At 37.6% G+C, this 22970-nt stretch overlaps 1 protein-coding gene across 1 annotated transcript in view; it reads left to right on the plus strand.

Moving 5' to 3' along the window:
* Window positions 1–22970, plus strand: part of KCNH8 (potassium voltage-gated channel subfamily H member 8) — a 207724-nt gene that overhangs the window by 77092 nt on the left and 107662 nt on the right. The window contains exon 5 of the mRNA XM_075085701.1: window positions 6454–6585. Within this exon, the coding sequence (XP_074941802.1) occupies window positions 6454–6585 (132 nt within the window). The remainder of the gene's footprint in view (window positions 1–6453; window positions 6586–22970) is intronic.

Genomic DNA, 22970 nt, shown 5'->3' on the forward strand with positions numbered 1-22970 from the left:
GTGGAGGAAAAGTAAGTTGCAGACTGATAATATTTATTAATCTGCCCTGAAGTTTTTTGCATTTAAGCAGAATGTATTTCACTGATTTAACTGGGTTTTTAGATAATCCTGTGTATTTTGCTAATTGTCATAAATGTAACCTGGTAAATGTATTACATCAGGGAAGTATTTATCTCCTTAAATGCAGTTTTCTTTTCTAATCTGGATGGAGATAGGAAAAGGAAATTAGAGCAGACGAAAAGTAAGTAGTACACATAAGGATAATGAATGTCACATGGCTCTAATAGGCATTGCTTAGCTTCTCTGCTTTTGCTCAATGAAAGCTCAAATATTACTAACGGATTTTGAAATGGAGTTTCATTAAGTAGGAAAGATAGTGGAGCTATAAAAGGAGAGACAGGAAAGCTGAGTAAACAAAGCTGAACTGTAGATGTGCTGGAGCTCATAAATTACTTTGTATAAAACATGCACTGCAAACTGTACTAGCTGTTGCATACAAAAAATATTGAGAACACTAAAGTTGGAAAAGTCACCCACTCAAACTACTGCCATAACAGAGGCAGTCAGTGTTCACACAGTAAAATGGACACTCTGAGCTGGTGAGTTAAGTCCCTCTCTTCTTAACTCTGGTAGTTTGCAGGAGAGGCAAGGATAGGATATTGCTGTGCTGAAAAGCATCTCCTCTTAGAGCATCTCTTTCCTCTCTCCATCGTGGTAGTGATGGCAGAAAAAGATATGCTGGGCAACATGGCATATGAGTCAATGAGTTACCTGGCAGTAGAGCATAGGGGAACAGAAAAGAGTGGGGAGACACATAGAAGGGGGGGGACTTGCACATTCTCTGATGAGATGTGATAGATTTGAATAATATCATGTGGTACTCCATAGCCTATACAGAGGGATGCAGGGATATTTTTAATGGAAGTTTCTAAATCAGCTCCACAGGATTAACACTTACCTACTTACTCATACTGAAGTGCAATTTTTACTTTGTTATTAAGGTATCGTACCTACCACCTTTCCTCTACGAAGTTCTTGGGATACCAGTGTATTCTGGTTCAAGATATTTTGGAATGGTTTTACATTGACTTTTAAAAATTGTAGGGAGAATTACTTGCAGGATACAAGCATGATCTGTTGGCCATACCGAACCTGGGTAAACAAGTTCTTGAGCCTTCTTTACCACTCCTATGAAAGTGTTAACACAACCGTCAGTGACCATGTAAGTCAGTCACCTGATAGGCCATATGTGTTCTTGTTAGTTTTCTTGCAATACCATCAGACCAAAGACTGTCACTAGGCTGTAGCACACAGGCTGTCATCTACAGTACAGAATTCAAGGAAAAATATTGATGGATATTGTTAATACATACATGTGATTTCTGCAGAGATGATGGAGAATAATGAGGTGCTTATTTGCTTAAAGCAGCAAAACCTTGCATTAGCTGTGTTAATTGATCATTGTCAAAGGTGTGATATTTACGAGAGGGAAAGTACCCTAATTATAGCTATACTTTTTCTTTCAGCTCCATTGTCTTTCTTTTTAGTTCAGCTGCACTTTTTAAAGCATTGTTTTCTTCTTTGCACTTTACTTTTCACAACAAAATGTTGACACCTTGTCAAAACCACAGAACATTCAAAACCAAATGTTATCCATGACAACAGGAATCTTTGGATAAGCTAACGAAAGAGCCAATTTGGTGTCCCCAGGCAAAATCTTTGGCATCCTGATCTGTCAGTCTTGGAGTTCACATTTTCTGCAATGGAGAAGTGGAAATGATCAATCTAAAACTTATCTGGCAATATCATGTATCCAGCAGCAGGTTTATTTTGCTAATAATTAGTAACTCTGTAAATGAGACTGATTTGTAAAGCTGAAGATTTAGCATCAACCTTATTGAAAAGTTACTGTAATTATCTCTATAAAAATATTTTTATCTTTGTCTTTTACGTAACAAATCCCTGGAAATGGGGTGGTGTGTTTTAATATTTTTTAAAGGCTTCATTTGCATCTGCTTAAAAGAACATTTAGTTTACTAAGTACTGAAATGTAAATGGATGTGCCAAGTTTATGATGTCTTGTGCAGCCTAATTCTGCCCTCATGCATATATATCATAATAATTATTACTTGAAGAGTGATTGTTTTGTGCCACCAGACTTGTATATCTAATATGCAAAACATTTACACTTTCTATTTTTTCTTCAGGCACTTGGTTGCTTTGACTATGAAACATTTCTTTTGGTTAGTCTTGTATGTTATGAGCTTTGTGAAAGAGATCTGCATCTTAATCCCTCTTCCTTTCACCACAGGGAGGTGGAGATGAATCACAGGAATTTGTTCATTATTTCCTGCCCTTGAGTGATGCAAGGGGCAATACAAGCTGGCCCAGTGCCTGTCTGGAGGGTGGTGTGGTAAGCAAAGTCTTGAGGAAGGGAAGGTCTGGAAATGGATATAGCCAGTGACAGCTGACACATGGCAAAAAAAAGGGAAGACTTAAGCTTGTCTGCCTGGACAAAACTACTCCCAGGCTGTCTAGAGCAAAAGAAGTAGGTCTGCACCAGTATCACTGGTTCTAAGTAAGTCATAGGAATATGTGTGGCTAGGTATACACCTACTGCCAAAAAGCTCAATTAAAGTTTTGAGGAGATGGACGCAGAATTTCATTATTTTATTAAAGAATTAAATAAGCTGATTGTCAATAATCCCATTCCATTTCCATATTATGATACCTCCACAATACCCAAATATCCGCCAAAGATTTCCATTCTGAGTATTACATTGAGCATTGTCGAAGGTGGGCATGACTAAAAATTGAGCATTATTGTACATTGAGTCACATAGCTCATCAATAGGGCTAATGGTCTGAATATGCTCCTCAGTTTAAGCAGACCTTATTTTCTGGTGAAAGGAATGCTTGCCTCTGAAGGCTATTGGCATTCTGATGGCAGGGTTTTGCATAAAATCTCCCTTTTAAATTCCTTGGTCTGTTGACCTCTGTTTTGATTTTAGTCTGAGGACAGACTTCTAGCTGTCAGAGCGACAAAAGGTAGAAAGGGTTGTTGAGAGAGTGACCATTAAGCACTCTTTTCAATGTGTACATAAAAGGTGGACTATAGCCAAATTGCTTTTTGATAAGATTATGCTTCATTTGGTCTCTTTTCTCCTTTCCTGTGATGTGCTTATATAAGCCTTGAGGATATTAAAATATATTTTGAACCTTCAGTTCATAATGCAAGAGAAAAATTAGACTCTTTCTCCAAGAGTGATGGCTTGGAGCAATAAAGAGAGCCTGTATATAAATAAACCTCCAAAAGAAATATCTTTGATACGTGACTCTTGACAATACAGAAGACCTTTGTACGCACCATCTGAAGCAGGGAAGGAATTTGTGTCTCACAGATGAGTGCACTCAAAAGAACTGTAATAAAAGAGAGCACTACTTTTTTTTGATGAGTAGGAAGTTCTTCTTTTGGCTTATAGAATTATATGATGCTGGCTTTCCGTAAAAGCTATGTAACAGATTGCATTGGATCAATATATTTTTCCAAGAATGCTCCTCAACAGTGAAAGCACACTTCTGTTCTTGACAGAGTGCAAGCACATATTGGCTTAGTCCTGACCTAAACTGGACCATCTCTTCTAGTCCTGAAAACTACTTCATATTAATTTGCTCCTTTCAGAGTAAAAACAGAAAAACAAACGAACAAACAAACAAAAACCAAAACCCAACAAGCTCCACTTAGGACTTCCGAAGTTAGAATGTATGAGTAATGACAAGACTGACAGCTCCACCATGTAGGGAACCAGCCTGGAACTCTTCAGGAGAGAAGTAGCCCCTGCATGTGCCGGATGTGTGTTTTCTTTAGTGGTACATACAATTTCTTATCCATATTTGCTTTACTTAGTAAAAGTATTTTCAGATATATTTACAGAGGAGGAGGAGGAGAATGAGGAGGAATGATTGAAGTGAAACTGCAAATGACATTAAATGATGACAGGATGCAGAACGATTTCAGTGACTAGTGTTCAACTGCAAAGAATTCAAATGCACTTTGATTATGCAAAAGAGGAAATGCTTAAAAACATGAAACATTAAATGGATTTGTCTCTATTTCTAATGATGAACCATGTTACAATAACTTCCCTAAAGCTACAGATCTGTCACTTCAGATAGTATTACTAGGCGTGTTTCTTAGCATACCTGAGTTAGGTTTGTTTGAACATGGCTGATGTCTACAACTTACTTTCAGGAGCAGCCTTAATGACTAATTTGTGTGTGTGTAGAAAAGACAATAAACAATTGAAAAGAGTAAGATATGCTTCTACTTCTGGAGGAGATTACATCTGTTTAAAAGAACGTTGCAGCTATTGGTATTTAGAAGGAGTTGAAAGTGACTTCTTGTCCAGCTGAAACTACTTCTAGAATGTAGTCAGGCAGAATATAACATTCCAAGAAATAATTTGGCCAGTTTAAGAGTCATAATGATATTCTGTAAAGTTCTGTGGTTCTATATTTAAGCAGGAAAGTAAAATTGCTTAACGCTTCTTCTCTTTGAATGCATCATTTCAGATTGATAGGGTGATGGCTCTCTATAACATTTCTGACAGTAACATCACTGAGCAGTTTTTCCCAGAAGTCTTGATAAAGAGTGAAATCTGTACAAAAATGATTTAAGGACAGAAAATTAAAATGGAAAAAGGAATATCTTGCTTCTGACATCAGTTCTACTTTCTTTTAAAAGGGCTTCTTTGCTTGCTCTGTCCTCAACCTCACAATGAGAATATTTAAACTCGATATAAAACCAGTCTGCTTATTCCTATGATTTTTCTCTTTCTCCAGCCTTCTTTCCTCTTGTTCCCAGTTCTCCCTGTCTCTTCTTTAAATACCTTAAGTGGAAGCATTACCTGGTGACTGAACTAGTAATGATACTCTCAAAGCTGCCTGTCTGCCTGCTGGAAAGTTTGACCAGGATGGAGAGGACCAGATGAATTTCCTTTGAAGCATATTTTCAGATCTTCAACTGTGGTGGCGCTTCTAAAGGAGAGCTGCTGTTTCATCTCCCATGCTTGCCTACAGCCTTCAACAGGCAGTCAGGGAACTTCCAGTTGAAAATTTATATTAGAAAGCTGAATCGTGATCTTGGTGTGACCAGTTCATTTTCAAGACTGCAGAGTTCAGAAGACAGAGAATAGAGTGGGAAGTGACTAATCTGCTTGCTCTTCCTAAGGAATCCTCTAAAGCTTAGCTGATCATTTGGCAGTAGTCAGTTGTGACAGCAGTGGTCCAGGGAACTGCTTCGGTTTCCTTTTATGAATGAAAGTAGGCTTATCCTTCTAAACGAATTTAAAAAATAGTATGTTGGGAAGTAACATGATTATGGAAGTGTAAAGACATGTCCAAAAAAATAAATTTAAAATTAAATAAATAATGCTGTAGCAGTACTTATATACCTCATAAATAATATTACTAGGCTGATGGTGTGTGGAGGTGCTTATTGTTGATACCCAAAACCTGGTAAACACAAAAGCCTGGCATTGGGCTGAATTATCCCAGAATGGATGGGATTGGGATCTTGGATGTTGGCTGAGATATCCGTTATACTTCCAGTGCATTACCAGCACCTAAGCATTCATTATCTTCTGTTCTGAGTGGTCTGCACTAATGACAAACTTATGAATGTCAGTGGAATTGAACAACGCACCTTGCAAACAGAACGTGTGACAAAATCAGTGACAATAAGTAGTAGTATAACTATGTAGAAGGTGTGGGCAGAGAAATGTTGACATGAATTAAAAGTATGGCCAAACTCAGTGTTGTCTAACTTAAGTCTTAGCAAGGTGAACATTACAGACAGCAAGGAAAATAGCTGATATTAATTTTACAGGTGATGTATGGTATAAATCTCACCATCTATAAGATGCAAGGAGTTAATTCTATTTCTATTCTAAGTCTGATGTCTGATTAGTTTAAATATCTTTGAATTAGTGGAACGATGCTCTGACTATCAGGTCTTCTGTCAAGAGATTTTAATGAGTATCAAGTCAGATGATTAAGGTAGAATGATTCTATAGCAAACATGGAAGTTTCAGATGTCAGGTTAACAAAGTGAAAGATATTCCAGTAAAATAAGCAACATCAGATGAGAGTTCAAAGGAATGCTGGTTTCAGAGGAGTAAGTAGCTTCATTAAACTCTGATAATGATCCCTGTAGATAAATTTTGCATTTAAATTAATGCCTTGCTTCTAGAGAAAGCAGTATTACTGAGCTTCAACCAATGATGCAGAGAGATTTACATGAGCTGAACATCTGTGATTCCCTGACTACTGACCTCCTAAATAAGATTTTTTTTTTAGAAATATGTTAGCTGTAGATTTAGTAGTTTACTTTTTCTTCCCCTCCCTCTGCTAAAAGACAGCTGTTTGAATTAAATTCATTCTTTATCCTTGCAGGGTCTTCATTCTGGTGCCTACTGGATATTGTTCCTATAAAGAATGAAAAAGGAGATGTAGTACTCTTTCTGGCTTCTTTCAAAGATATAACAGACACAAAAGTGAAGATCGCTGCAGAAGACAAAAAGGAAGGTTCGTGTAAATTACAACAACATTGATAACAACAAACACTGATAAGTTTTTTGAGAGTTACACCTACAGGAACTCTCTTTCATTACACTTTCCAATATAGAGACCTCCTAACTTTCCAAAGAAGAAATTAATATATGACCTGGAAGGATAAATAGTCTGTTGAAGTTTTATTTATTTATTTATTTATTTATTTACATATTGCTTTGCATTCTGTAAATAGAATCCAGGGGTCAGAGTACACTGTCCTCAAAATTAAATTTGTTTTAATGTACAGTGACTTAATTTATTTACTTTCTGGATTTTCAGAGGTACATTTTGGAAAAGCTAGACCTTTTCAAGCATTCCTTGTGCAAATCTGATTTCACCTTGGCTGAGAGATGAATGAATGAATGCATTTTTCCTGTTTTTTCTATAAGCAGAACATACATCTTTAGAAATTATTTTGCCTATTGAGAAGCATGACTATTCTTGTGTCATCTAATTTTCATTACATTATATGAAATTGTAAGATTTATTATGTCTTTCGGAATATCCATTAGTATAAGAAATACGTTCTCACATTTATATGCTTCTGAAAGGAAACAATGCAAGGATTTTCTCATGAATTTGGAAAAAGATTCTGTTATGCTAATGATTCACAACTGACATAAAATAATTTTGACTGTATAGCGTAGTCAAGTTTTGCTAAATTCTGCTAACACAAAGGAAAGACGGTGTAGAGGGATGGAGGTTATGCAGTCAGCATTGGCCTTTGTTGTGTATCAAAGGCAGTGAACTTATTCCACATTTACATTTTGTAAAGGTATACTGAACTAAGGCTTTAGGTTTGCAATTTTTTGCTGCCAAATGAACTATATGGTATAAGTTTATCTGTAGAGGGTAAATTAATTCTGTAAAATTTCATTGCTGTTGAATTTTTCAGTCTGGTACTACTCTAGGATTTATTTAAATATTTCACCCTGTGATAGCCATTTGGTCTCTGCATATCTCAGAAACAACATAGATATGGCCTTAGGACTCCTTTTCTCCTTATGGGTTTCTGAAGTAGGGGAACAACTAGGAACAGTTAGCATTCAACTTTTTCTGATTTTAAATATTAGCTTTTTCAATAAAAGAGTTACATTTCAGTTAGAGAAGTGTAATTCAGCATTCTTTTACAACATTTTACTACTTTAAACCAGAAAATATTATGCTTCCCTGTGCTACTGAATATTCTTAATTCAACATTTATGCTAACAGTGCCTGCCTTTTCTGTACATTTAGAAAAATAATTTCACCTTTGTCTTACTCTTCAAGCCCTGAATAATGGAGGGGTTTTTTTTGCAACCCTCACTCTTTACACCAAACATATTTGAGAATTTCTGAGCTGGAAGACTGAAGAAATGCTTTGAAGTAGTACACAAGTACATTTTGCAGATTTTCCTTACATCCAATTTCAACAAATCACCTCAAAGTAAAATAGTTAAAATACAAAACATATTTTATCTAGTTTCTCCTTAAGCCTTAGAAAACTTTACACTTTTGAAAGAGTTAGGAAAGTAATTTCTGAAAACATCATATGTGGTGCCATGTAGAAGAGAGATTGTCAGCACATCTATGTTCTAAAGGCTAATGATTTACCTTAGTATACATGCAAATTTTCAGGATACATTTGGTGAGAAACCACATTTGGTATGCTAGTGATGACTAGAAATAGGTATATCACTGATTACTTGTAAAATGACAGCTATTGTTTATCTGATAAACATTTTATAGCTGTATGCTTATTTTAGGGTGGATTAAAACGATTTTCAGCTTTTGACGTGAGTTCATGTCAAATTGTAAATCTAAGCAGATTTTAACTCATTTGCTGTTGCACATTCAAAAATGAATACTCTTCCTACTGTGTACTGACAGAGGAACACACTTATGTAGAGCTATGTTACGCCAGCAAATGCCCAATCAACTCCTATAACATTATGAATATTGACATTTAGCTATCTTGTGTGATGTACTTTTTAGAGCACAATCCGGTTGTTCCTTCCCTTTTTACTGATTTTAAAACCATGGCAATCGTTTTATGCTATGGTGATACTTGTTTGCTTCCTGGCAACAGAAAGTAACGCTTAGTTTGGGGCTTTGCCAATTACACTGTTTTATATAATATAGTGAGGTAAGAAGCAGGATTTAACCATTTATTCAAAATATTTACAAACAATTCCAGTATTTTTATTTTATGGAAATCTATCTAGCTACATAAAAATAAATTTAATGGTATGTTAGCTCTTTCAGTAACATTCAATTTCTTCCTATGCAGAGTGATTCACTAGCCCTCCAGTGGTGAATATCATCTCATCATTGTCAGAAGAGAATTCCCTGTACAATCCATGCAACTGATTCAGTATCTGAAGTTTCAGAATGTTTAACTTCTAGGAATAATTGGTTCTTCTTTACTTAGACCATAATCACTATCAGGCATGTAGGGTGCACCTTGTATTAACAAAAAATTGAGTTTGTGTTTTGTTTAAAGGTATTAAAAATCTTCATTAATGTTCAGTGATTAACATCCATTCCAAAGTGGTTGATACACACTGCTGGAAATTATTTTCACTTTTAATATTACTAAAAAGATAATTTTGTTTTTTCAAAGTTTACTGAATTTATCTTTTCAAAAATCAGATAACTTATACACTTGGAGTTGAATGCCGGCTCTTGGTATAATTACCAATATGTGCAGTTTTCTATTGCCTTTTTGGCATATCTATTGCAGTTAGATTGTGTATGGGAAGGATTACTTAGATGCAAACATGCTTATTGTGAAACTCTTCTGCCCATGCAAGGCTGTTGTACTAACGTTTTTATTTCAGTCTAGCTCTCCTCTGTTCTGCCCAGAACAGATTTTGATAATTTGTATGGAACATTAATAGTCACATTCCATCTCCCTTTAGTTTCTGAACTCCTTAGCTTATCAAACAAAATTTCTCCATGTTCTTTTTCTCCTAAGTCTGCCCTGGACCCCTTGGCATTCCACCAACACTCTATGGTAATAGACTCTCACTGGTTGCAGCTCCAAAAGTCTTCTCCAGACTCATTCTTCCTCATATTGTTCCTACCTTTGATACCATGCTTTTTTTCTGTAAAATCTTGTTCTCCTTATACTTTCACAATTAAACTCCCTGAGCTTTATCTCCTGGTTTCATGGCCTCTCTTTTCTTGTGGATTGTATTTTTACTTTTGTAGACCTCAGGAGTTGATACCCTGTTCGATTTTCTACAGACCTTTCCTTATCTATTTATCTCCTCTGTTCACACAACTTCAGTTGCTCCTTTGTGCCAGTGCGCCCTGCAAAAGTCCACTTTTTTGCCTGATTTCCCTTTACCCAGCCCAAATGTCAAATGTCGTCTGTGACCTTTTCTTTTGACTGTCTCATTCTAAATACAAATTTAACAGATTTTTTTCTGCTCTTCTGTATAAAAGTTTCTGGTGAAATCAGCCATATCAGCCAATGGGAAGAGCAAACTTTGTCCTAAGACTTTCATATAACAAAAAGGCAAAAACATATAAGGTAAAAACACATGCCTAAGCAGTTTGTCAGTGTTTAAGTCTGTGACAGTCAGCAACTGTCATATGGTTTCTTTTCTTTTGTTTGGTTTGTTTTTTTTAAGTTAATTTACAGTCCTCCTCCCCCAACCCTGCAGCACTTTTAATTGCAATGTTCTTAGAGGCCTCAATTTTGCAGTATCAGTAATTTGCTTTCAACAATACGTTTCCCCTACCTGTAAGCTTATTGTAGAAATACACTCTGCTTTCCATCTGCTTAATAATACCTATAATCATTTACAGTTTTGAAAAGTAACCCAACAGCTTTTCTTCCTGAACTTGGACTTTTTAAACAAATTGATGGTTTTTTTTTTTTTTTTTATAAGCAAAGGTTCTTTCAGAAACTGTTCATTAAACAGTTTCATGGAAGATTTTAGCATGCTAACTTATGATGAGCTGCATTTTGGTAAACTGGTTAAGAGTTCCATTGTCCTTTTTAGGGAAAAGTGATTAAACTGAAAGTACCAGACTCCAATGGTTGACTCCAATATGGTATGGCTGGGTCAGTGCTTTTTCATTTCTGCATATGTACTTTCCATAATACACTTGGACACACACTGGAAGTTAATGAGTTACAAGAATCCAGGCAGGGAAATAAAAAATTAAATTTGTCTGTGACTCCTTCAGGATCTCTACTCTGTATGCAAATATATAATGATTTGTGTTATTATAGGGTTCTACTGTTATAATCACTGCTAAAATTCCCCTGTTGAATTTGACTCATTCCAAAAAGTTTCCCATAGCCTTCATTGTTAATCTATTTTTTGTTTTGTTTTGTTTTGTTTTGTTTTTTCTTTGAGAAAATTTTTAGCTCTTCATTTGAAAATTATTATCTTAGGACAGATTTTCTCAACTTTATTCCAGCATTATTATAAAATGTGTGCAATAGTAACCACAGAATCACACAGTAGTTGGGAAGGCACCTCTGGAGTTTGTCTATTCCAGTGCCCCCTTTGAACAAGTTTCCCAGGATCATGTCCAGGTGTGTGCTAAATACCATGAAGAATGGAGACTCCACAGCCACTCTGGGCATCCTGTTCCAGTGTTTGACTGCTCACAAAGTAAAAAAGCTTTTCCTTATATTTAAGCAGAATTTCACGTATTTCATTTTTGTGCTCATTGCCTCTTGTCCTTTCACTGGGCAGCACAGAAGATTCTGGCTTTGTCTTCTTTACTTTTCCCCATCAGGCATTTACACACATTGATCAGATCCCCCCATGAGGCTTGTCTGCTCCAGGCTGAACTGTCCCAGCTCTCTCAGCCTCTCGTCCTACGTCAGATACTTCAAACACCTGATCACCCTTGTGGCCATTTACTGGATTTGCTCTGGTATGTCCTTGTTTCCCTTGTACTGAGGAGCCCATGCCTGGACCCAGTACTGCAGATGTGTCTCAGCACTGTAGTAGAGGGGAAGGATCACCTCCCTCAACCTGCTGGCAGCGCTCTTCCCAATGCAGGCCACAATGCTGTTGGCTCCCTTTGCCACACGGGTATATTGTTGGCTCATGTTAAACTTGGTCTCTTCCAGGACCTTCAGGTCTTTGCCTGGCAGTCTGCTTGCCAGCTGGTTGGCCCCAGCCTGTCCTAGTGCATGGGTTTATTTCTCCCAGGTGCAGGACTTTGCACCTTCCTTTGTTGAACTCAGTGAGCTTCCTATTGGCTCATTTCTCCAGTCTGTCGAGTTCATCTGAACCTTCTTGCAGCACAAACCACTGATGTAACAACTCCTCGCTCCCATTTTGTATCATCTGCAAACTTGCTGAGAGTGCACTCTCTCCCATTTTTTAGGTCATTAATGAAGAAGTTAAACAGTATTTGCCATAACATCAATCCCCCAGTCATAATGATATTGAGTGGCTTCCAGCTGGACTTCATGCTGTGGATCACAAACCTCTGCGCCCAGCAGTTCAGCCACTTGTCAGTCCACCTCACCACTTCCTCACTTGTTTGTTGGTCATCATCCTCTCCCCATATTGTTCCTAGTTTGAAAGCCTTACCAGGTTGGCCTGCCTGTTGGCAAAGATGCTTTTACCCTAATAATAATGTGAGTTAAAGGCTGGACTACACCCTTTCCCACCACGGATTAAACTAAGCTGCAGTGTTATGGTTTAACAAGATAGAGTTTTCTGGCTTCATATTAATCCTTAGATCTATACAAATTTCTAAGAAAACAGATTTATTTTGATTATACATCATTTGCTGGGGGGAGAGGTTGTTCTTTTCAGTGTGCCAGAAGTGAAACTCCATGTGCCAAAAATTTTGCATTCCAGACTTTTATGTAAAAAATATCTGTTGGGGGCAGGGATGGGCTCTTCTAAGAAATTCTGCAATGTGCACTTAGATTTATTCTGCTTAATTACTGTCTCAGATTTTTCACGATTGCTCAAGCTACAGCAGTGAATATTCAGGGCACAACTTTTCATTTTAAAGCTCCTTATGCCTATCAGGAGGCAGGATACGGAGAGGGGGACATACAGTCACCTAGATGTACACTGTTCAAAGCAGATAAAATGTTCCAGGATGCATGGGGTACCATGCAGTTCTGTTGATATCCCCAGCACAGTTTTACCCCAACTTTCCCACTGCCCAATGGAAGAACATATTTGGGTGCCTTTATTCTGCAGTAACTCAGTTACATCTTCTTCAGGATGTCTTTTCTCCTAGCTGACTGTTAAGTAGGAAGGGCCTGCATCTCTTTTGCCCTCAGTAAAGAGAAATTGCTTTCCTTTTGGTCAGTGCACAAGAGTGCAAACACTTAGAGGCAAAATGAGAGCTGCCTTTCTACTCCCTGTTGCTGCAGATACATGTGAGCACATAGTTGCTCTCACTCTCCCCTTTCCACTTCCTTATGCATGGAAATAAGTTGCATTTAAGCCTTCAGCCTTTAAAGATGTATCAATCTTCACAGCCACTGCTTTAGCTGCTTACCAAGTGTTAAATGCAAGTGGCACTTCCGTTCCAGAAGCTCTGAGAGGCACAGGGTACGTCCTGGAGGTGAGGGGAAAGCGTCCTTTGTGGTATACCTGGAGTGAAAATGAGAAAAAGAAAAGCAAACTCTGATTCTTGAGCAAATGCAGAGGAACAGGTTATATTCTGGGATATCCTGAAAGGGTGAGAGAATACATACATTTGCAACCAAATAGCTCATTAACTCACCAGCTCCTAGATAAACTCGTGCAGTCACCTCTAGATTTTCCTTAGAAACCAAGTTATCAGATTACGGGGTGGGGGGAAGCTGTTTGTTTGGGGGATTTTGTTTTGTTTTGGTTTTAATTTTTGTGCTTTTGTGTTTGTTGGACTAGGCTGATGGCAGACTTAGTGGAAAATATCTTCAGATTTTTCTTTTAGAGTTTGCTAGCTCAACCATGTAAGACTGACAACAGAAAGTGTGGAAGAAATGGGGAATATGTTTAGTATGTGTGTGGCCAGTTAGAAGAGCTTTTCATACCTGTGTGTGGTAAGTGGTTTTTTAAGGGGCAGAGGGAGGGTTTTTGAGGAGGTAGAGGTTTTGCAAACTTTTGTGCATAAATGTCTTATATCTATGGGAAAAATCTGAAAAGGAAGAAATGTCATTAAAGACTTTCACAGGCCTAGACACAGCCTGGTGTTTTAAATTTTATTAATTAAGAAATCATGAGGACTAGAGTCCATATTGCATATGTACGTTGTGTTCAGAGACACAAATAAGGACACTTGGGCCATTTGCAGGATTCACCTGTAACTGCAGCTATACCGACTGTAGTTCATGCTGTAGCTCCTCAGAGCAACTCTGAGGTCCTATAGCAACTCAGCAAGTAAGACCTACTACAAGTGAGTTTTGCCTAGCTGTAGCAGAGATTATTTTACAACTGCCAACCATCCATCCTGCCTTGTATAATTAAGGTTGTAAACCAGCTTTGGTTTATGACCAGTCACTTTCGTAGTCTGAAATTCTCATTCCTTGAGAGATAATCAGAGATACTTTCTGGGTGTTTCAATGACCACATGAAACATATACACAGTCATTATAGGGTTTTGAACTTCATATGTCTCATCTCTTTAAACAGATTTTTTTAAAAAAAGCTATTTTTTCTCACTGTTTTAGCTCTGGGCAAATTGCACTGACCACAAAATATTTTTATAGGTGACTGATCTGGTTCTGAATTGTAGATAAATATATTGAGAAAACAAGTTTTCATTTTCAAAAGACTTGCTTTCATTACAAGATAGAAATTATTCAGGTGTCTATATTCCTATTTTCACTTAAGTGAGCAAGGTTATACTTTACTGTCAACTTCAGTGCAATTCTGGTTTTTTAATCAATTTCTGCAAAGATAAATGATTTTGAAATCATTATCACCTCAGACTGCAAATAACCTTCCTTATATATTCTGGATGACAAAATATCTGTAAATATGGTTTAATTAACGGAGTTAGAGGAAAAAGAAAACCTGTAGGCTAAGTGAAATTATGTCCTTAAATACTACATCCTTGCAGAGAAAGAGACATTAACACTTTCTGAAGTCAATGAAAAGTTTCTCAGTGACTTAAATAACTGGAAATATTTAAGATCCAGGGGTTTTTTTTGCTTTTTGGTGAGGTTTTTTTTTTGGTGTTTTGTTTTGTTTTTAATATATAAAATATTCTCTGTGTTATTACAGTTATGTTTTTGTTTGTAATGATAAATGAGCAGATCACTTTGCCATGAGATATCATTCACAGTGGGAAATACAACCTGTGCCAGGAGATAAAAGTCACATCAAAAAACAGCTGAAAGAATAAGCGATGACACAGCTGTAAATTCAGCACTACTTTTTGTTTTGTGAGAACTGCATATAACCACTCATCTCAGTTAAATCAATAGTCATGTTTCAAATTTGGTGGCATAATAAAAATGGCAATTTTTTCCCTTGTGAGACAACTCTAGTGTGTAGTAATGAGCTACTAAATAAACTATTTTTACACATTTATGAAATAGTTGGTTTTAAGTGGGAATATTTCACTTCACTATAAAAGATTCTGTAACTTTTCAGGTAAAACCTGGGAGAAGACAGTAGTATTAATAAATGGGAAAAAAGCTTAAAGTCAATTCACCTTCAAAGTTCTGTTGAATCTCAGTCTGTTAGAAGTAGTTGAAGAAAGTGTGTCTGCTTGGATTTTTTTCCTTTTTTTGTCAATTCTGAATTTTATGAGATAGGCCCAAATACTGGAATCTAAAAAAGAAATTTTATTTATTTATTTAGGAGTGTATACCAATCAACCACCAAATGGAGGTGGAGAAAGGTCACTTCTGAACTTTGTGTGTCTTTTCCACACTACCCTTTTTTTCTTAATGATAAAAGAATCAGCAGCCCAAAATGTGGTTAAGAATTTCTTATCTCATAAGCATACCACTGCTTAAAGGTCTTTCTGACCCATGAAACAATAGTAATAACGTATACTATTGCTTCTTTTCTCTGCCTGTTCGAAGCTGAATTTTCTCTGAAGGTACAATATTAAAATTATGAAAATCATACAGTTGATTCTGTGTAAAAGTGGTCCCTTTAAAAATAATCTGTAACAATGTCTACAGTTTTTCACCTGGTATGTGCATTAAGTGCATCTTCTTTTTGAATCAGTTAATTAGTTAACAGAATAAAAAAGCAGTTAGAGGCTATCCTAGATCCACCATACAACTAACAGTTCTGTGAATATTTGGTTATTGACAGAATGTGCTGTGCAACCAACAGACCTCCTGCAGCCTATTGCCCATGGTAGTGCTTTTATTCTGTCATTAATACCAGAGCAGGCTTTTTTCAGTTTTGTCTTTATTGACAACTGCTGGTGTGCTGTCTCCTAGAGAATAGTATTTGAAAGTTAGCTAAAGGTTTTTAAAAGCCTAGAAAAATTCATACCAGTCTTTCATACAATCTTTTTTTGAAGTTTTTTTTTTATGTTCGTTCAGAATTGTCTTGTATTGTTTTACCCCAGTTGTCTCCTTCGGCATTTGCTTGGGTCTGGGAGTTTTTTGTCTGTTTTGAGGACTGCCTAAAAAATGTCTTTTCTGTTAATGCTACTGGATATGATTAAGTACCATTGTGTTCCCCGTAGACATCATTGTATTTATATTATGGCGTGTGGGCTATACACATGTGTCTATGCAAATTTCACACTTTCTGCTGTGGTTTTGCTTATCTTATGATGCAATGATGAGGGTTTCTCAAGACTTGTATTAAAAGGACAAAAAATCTTGATTGCAATTCTTACAGGAAGCCTTGTATAATAAATGATTGAGAAATTCTTTAATAAATGGTTCATCAAACCCAGGATCGAAAAGGAACAGTTCAGTACTTACAAGAGTTCCCAGGTAACAACATCTCACTCTGCCAAGTGGCTGGATTATGACACCCTAGAGAAATAAACAGGAAAGTTAATGGGGGAGGTTTATTTCCCTGCCTGATTTCAGAATATAGCAGTAGGAGAGATCATGCAGGTATATGAATATGCCACTCCCTCTGTGTTTTGAGGAGGGAAGGCTCCCACTGGCAATAGTTTGAAGTCACAGTGTTAGCCCGGTAACTGCCCCTTTTCACAGTGCTCCAGCATGTACACGGAGCATCATCATGGATCTCAACTCTGTCCATATCTGGATAATTCTTAGCAAAGAAGGAAGTCCATTTGTGCTGTTCTACCTTTTATTTGTTGTTCAGAAGGAAATCTGATTCATACATTCAGAAGGATATTATTTCTATGACAGATTTTCTTAGGTGGGAGCTGGCATTACCTGCTGTTTCATTTCATGATTGACTTTAGCTTTGTAAACAATTAAAGAAATAAAAATGTCCTTAGCTACTCTGCCAACTTATCCAGTCCTCTGAGTAAAATGTTATTAGAATAAAATTTTTTTTCTATTTATTCCTCATACTTGTTCCTGGACCTCAAAAGAACTAAGAAGAAGTCATCTCATTATTTTATGCAAACTTATTTGTAAAAGTATACACTATATTAAATAAATCTAAAAAAATAATTTTTCCCAACAGCAGGCACTGTAGGGTTGACTGTCCATATAAATCCGGAGCCATCTGATTGTAGCTCAGAACCCTTCCTTGAAAACTGTTTAAAGACAGCTATATCTATACTACCTTTTCTATTTTTGCCCACATGGACAGTCAGGTTTACTGCATGTCATGACTTGACATGGTAATATCTATACTGTTTGAAGAGGATAGTCATTATGTCTGAATCAATCTCACCCTAAGCCTAACAGCCCCACCTGACAAGCAAACAGGACAGCAGTGGCAATCAAGTAGCTGGGGCTGGAATATAACCTAGAGCATGGAGCTAATGTTGTGAAGATGTAAAAAAGCAGCGAGCGGCTATGGTCTTGTCCCTAGTGGTGAACTCTATCTTTTCAATGGCTACTGTACTCAAAGGAGTGAAAAAATTTACAGGAATATTGATAAAAGGTCCAAGTCTGCAGCCTCACAGCCTTTAGGATAACTGCCCCACTGTGTTTTGGTAGAACCACTTTCTGTGAATAAAGTTACCTGGGTCTGCATGTGTTTCCAGGAGTAAACACTCAGGCTACTTTACCACACCACTTTCTACCTCATTCATATATTGTCAGTATATTGTGTTCTGGGTTAAATGTGAGAGGTGCTGCTTGCTTTTATTCATTCTCTAACTGTATGATTGCTTAGGTAAAAACAGAGAAATGTCTTGGATTTTCCTCTGTAATGTGAATTAAGTGTTAGGTATTAATTTTCTTTTTTATGTCCATGTTTATAGAAAACTTTCTGTGGTTATGATCCATGATCAGGCTGGAAGATGATCCTGTAAAAGAGCATGTTGGCATTTAATCACAGCAGAGGTAAATCTAGGTAGTGATTTTAATTAATGTATACCCTGTTGTGATGCATAACCTGAGGAAAAAGTGAAGGTAGTTGTTTTGAAGGGATACAAATTCATGCTGTGAAAAATGAGGAAAAATGCCAAGGCTGAGATATTCTTTGTCTATAAAGTACAACCTTTCTTTATCTTATTTTGGTATTTGGAAAGAGATGCATTGCATGGTCTCTCTCATGCCACAGCTTGTCTGCTATGGAGTAAGCGTAATGCTTCTGGGTCACATCAGAACTACTCAGTGTAGACAGCATGAGTCCACTGCACAAGAACATTATGATGGTTCTGCTTGTATGTGATAGATTTACTTTTCAATGAAGCTCTTATACCTGCACAGTTAGAGCCAAGCACGGGGCTGGAGACCTAGAACATAGCAGAGTGGTATTCAGGTGCAGCCTGCTTGTGCCTGTGGGAGAGCTCCTGGGCCATGAGCTGGTTCTTGTCACCCTCCCAGCTGCCCTGAGAAGGAAGGTCCCCAAGAGCTGGCAGGCTGCAATGGGCTCCCTTGACAACGTGTTGGCTCTGCCTCAGGAAGAACTTGTGATATCTTTTATTTGTTACCACCTTAACTTCATGACTGAAGGAATAGTATGAGTCTTACCTTGCATTTGATAATTAAACACTGAGTTTACATTTTGAGGATTTAAATGTATCATACTTTATCTGGGGAATGAGAATATTATAAATGATAAAGTATTCTGGACTATATCCAATGCTATGCTCTGACTACTCTTTGCTTTGAGGGAGAGCAGTCATAGATTTGGTTTTAATTTGGTCAGTAAGGCTGAGTTTACAGTTCTTTTGCATTGTTAGGGCAGCATATATACCCAGTAGAGCTCGTCAGAAGATGCCGGGTTTTATGTTTCTAAATTTATACCTAAGGAGCAGACATATTTTTTTCCAAAGGGACAAGAAAAGAGTTAATCCTCCACTTTCTATTAAATGGAAGACTGATGTCATGTTCTTTTAAAAACACAAACAGAAAAGTCAACAGTTACAAAGGCATTTCTGTCTGATTGTGCTTTTTTTACTGTAACCTTCCCTTACAAGATTTTAAGTCTTGAGCTGTTATGAGACTAATGTTAAAACTGGCAAAGAGGTGGTGTTAGTTTCTTTTCTCAGAAAATACTTCTGAGATTGCCATGTGTGATGGTTATGGTGCTATACTTAATCTCATTCGAAAGAAAAAACAATGCAGAAGGATGACAAGAAGAGTTAAAAATCATATTACCATTTTTCTGATCAAAGAAAAGTGGAGTTGAGACTAAATAGCAAAGCATCTTTTTTAAAAACTATTTTTTTTTGTGGGGGGGTGGGGTGCGGAGGTGGGGGGCGCAGTTGGGTTGTGGGGATTACCGTTACACAGGAAGGGGTATGTAGAAGTGCCAGGAGATAGAGCCCCAAATCTGATCTTTTTTTAGAACAATGATTTTTCACAGTATCTGGGGAGGTGAGAAATCCTTTTGATTTTAAGCACAGGGTAAAAATAAACCAGCTGTATTTAAAGTTACTTTCTGCTTATGGCTGGATTTCCTATTGTATCTTTTTGCTAAGATCGGTAATGGAAAGACAAGAGCAAGTCTGTCAGGTACCTCAAATATCTTTAAGAATCAGAAAGAAACAGCTGGGTACTTATAAAAAATGAACTGTCTCCTTCAGGTATAATGATCTGTAAACTAAATCTTACAGGAAAAGTATGAAGGTTACAGACAATAATTGCACACACACAAAGGCACACCTGGTGAACAATGTAATTTACTAAGGATCAGGATTGCCTCTTTTCCTAAAGGCTCTGGGAAGATCAGGAAGCAGGAGGATTCACAAATGTCATTCACTGTTTTAAGTTACAAGACACATGTGCTCCAGTGATGGCATTGTCTGCTGGCATCGTATCTAAGCAGGCAACTCACTTTTTTTTTTTCACTGCTAATAACTGCAATAAAAAATCTTTACTGTTTCTGTTTAAAAAGAAAAATATTATTACTTCATAATGAATGCCACACTTTCCTTATTTTATCTGTGCTTTGTTGCCTCTAGGAGTTGAGTGACTTCCAATATTAACATAGAGGTAGCATTAACCCCTTGCAAACAGTGGAATCAACATGTGATGGGAGTCATTTGCTCTGTAAATATGCAACTAGTATGATTCTAAATGCCAGCTCTGTTTAATATCTTTATCAATGATCTGGATGAGGGGGTTGAGTGCAACATCAGTAAGTTTGCAGACGACACCAGGTTGGGCAGGAGTGTTGATCTCCTTGAGGGTAGGAAGGCTTTACAGAGGGATCTGGACAGGCTGGATCGATGGGCCGTGGTCAACTCTATGAGCTTTAACATGGCCAAGTGCCAGGTTCTGCATTTGGTCACAACAACCCCATGCAATGCTACAGGCTTGGGGAAGAGTGGCTGGAAAGCTGCCCAGCAGAGAACGACCTGGGGGCGTTGGTTGACAGCCAGCTGAACATGAGCCAGCAGTGTGCCCAGGTGGCCAAGGAGGCCAACAGCATCCTGGCTTGTATCAGGAACAGTGTGGCCAGCAGGAGCAGGGAAGTGATCGTGCCCCTGTACTCGGCACTGGTGAGGCTGCACCTCGAATATTGTGTTCAGTTTTGCGCCCCTCGCTAGAAGAGGGACATCGAGGCGCTGGAGCGTGTCCAGAGAAGGGCAACGAAGTTGGTGAAGAGTCTGGAGCACCAGTCTTATAAGGAGCAGCTGAGGGAACTGGGTTTGTTCTGGAGAAGAGGAGTCTGAGGGGAGACCTTATTTCTCTCTACAACTGCTTGAAAGGAGGTTGTAGTGTTGTGGGTGTTGGTCTCTTCTCCCAAGTTACTAGTGATAGAACAAGAGGAAACAGCTTTAAGCTGCATAGGGGAGGTTTAGATTGGATATTAGGAAAAATTTCTTCACAGAAAGAGTGGTCAGGGATTGGATTGGCTGCCCAGAGAGGTGGTGGAGTCACCATCCCTGGAGGTGTTCAAAAACCACGTAGACGTGGCACTTCAGGGCATGGTTTAGGAAGCATGGTAGTGTTGGGTTGGTGTTTGGACTTGATAATCCTAGAGGTCTTTTCCAACCTTAATGATTCTATGATTCTATATCAAGCCCCACAACCTGAGCAGGTTAATGAGTACAGAATTCTTAGTGGCTGGAATCCTAAAAGTACGTAGGAGAGATGGAATCCATCTAAATAAGAACATCATGTGGCTGCTGGTACATAAAATTTAAAATCTTCTAAGGAATTTGGTTTTATTTAAAAAGTGGACAGAAAATGAAAAATCAGTGTCAATAAATACATAGGAAAAAAGAAACTTTAATTGAACAGGTGTATATCGACTGTCTTCATAGTAATTATTACCATTCTGGAAAGAGATGGAGTTGTTGACAGCTTTCAGCTCAGTGCTCAGCAGGTAAGAAAATGCAAATCTGGGGTTAGGAGCTATTAAGAAAGAGCCTGAAGGCATTTTTACACTATTGTATCAGGCAATCTTATATCCATATTTTGAATGTTGCATGTTATTCTGAAAAAAAAAGGAGTACTAAAAAGATGTATTTAAAAAGACACGGGAGATCTAGGAGGGGTAAAGCGAAGGCATTCAAGGCTGACCAGAGATAGAGAGCTCAGCTTCCACACGGGAAGAGCCTTATATTGCTGGGGATGCTGAAAGTACTCAAAGAAACTCCACCTGAAGGCACTGTGCACCGATTCAGTGTGGGTCTACAACACATCACTTAGGCTGTTATACCTACCACCTACCAGAATGGATTTTCTTGTGCTTTGTAAAGATGTGGAGAGGTACTAGATATGTCACATTGTGAGGATGAAGACTTTAGCGAAAGGATCCTGAAAACAATGCTGGCCAGAAACTTTTGTGGGTATTTGCCCACTTTCTCAGCCTGCCTCACAGCAGGTCTAAATATTTTATTGACTACTTTGGGAGGCAATAGAGAAAATTGGATGGCCTCATCCAACATGGAAGTCTAGAAAGGGAAGAAAGAGAGGGCTGTAAATAGTTTTACAGAGAATTTCAGTCATATGACAAAAAATGCTATAGCTGTCTAATGCTACAGTGGAGACCCAATTCAACAGACTTAAATTTGTTTTTACTCAAAGAAGCAGATAAAAACTCTGCTTTCACCCAGAATTTAAGTACCTTTTTAAAATATAGCTTGAATTTTAAATTATTTAATGATTGAGAGATTAAAGTTTAAAAAAAGCCTTGCCTATTTAGTTGAGTATTTTCTGAAATAGTCCTTTCTGGTTTATGTTTCGTTGTTGTAGCTGGCACCTGTAGCTCTTTAAACCACCTGCAGTACCCCAGCTGGAGATGGGGAAGTATGGGGCTTCATCTGCCTTCATTTTCCAGGAGCTATTGGATTTTACAGCACAATGTTTTTCCCTTCCTTTTTATTTTTTTTCTTTTTTTGTCCCCCTTCCCCTCCTTACTGACATGTAAAACATCCTCAACTAGAAAGGGCTTTTGCATGACTTACATGAAACATTTTTCACTGAGAAGTTTGGAAAGTTTAGCTTCCTACACCTTTTTGTTATGTATGGCTTTGTGTTGTAGAGCCAAAAATACATCAGCCTTCTATAATTCAAACCCTTCTTGCTTTTCTAGTCAGGTTTCAAAATGTAGCTTTTTTTCTTGTTGTTAATTTCTAGCTGCGCTAATTGGTTTGGGGTTTTTTTTTCCCCCTTAATTTATATGCAATGAACTGAATTTAATTAAATCTGTTTGACAGACAGCTTCTTCCTTTATTCCCATAATTCCTTTTTTCTTAATCCTGACACATCACAAAATGTCTGCTTTCATTTACTCTGGCATCAATTCACTGTAATTCCATCAGAGCTACCGGAGTTACTTTGAATTTACTGCTGTATAAGCAAGAACAAAATTTGATCCCATGATTGACAATTACAGACATCTGAATGGAGAGAAAAACAA

Source organism: Phalacrocorax aristotelis, chromosome 2 (genome assembly GCF_949628215.1).
Source record: "Phalacrocorax aristotelis chromosome 2, bGulAri2.1, whole genome shotgun sequence".
In the NCBI taxonomy this organism is placed as follows: domain Eukaryota; kingdom Metazoa; phylum Chordata; class Aves; order Suliformes; family Phalacrocoracidae; genus Phalacrocorax; species Phalacrocorax aristotelis.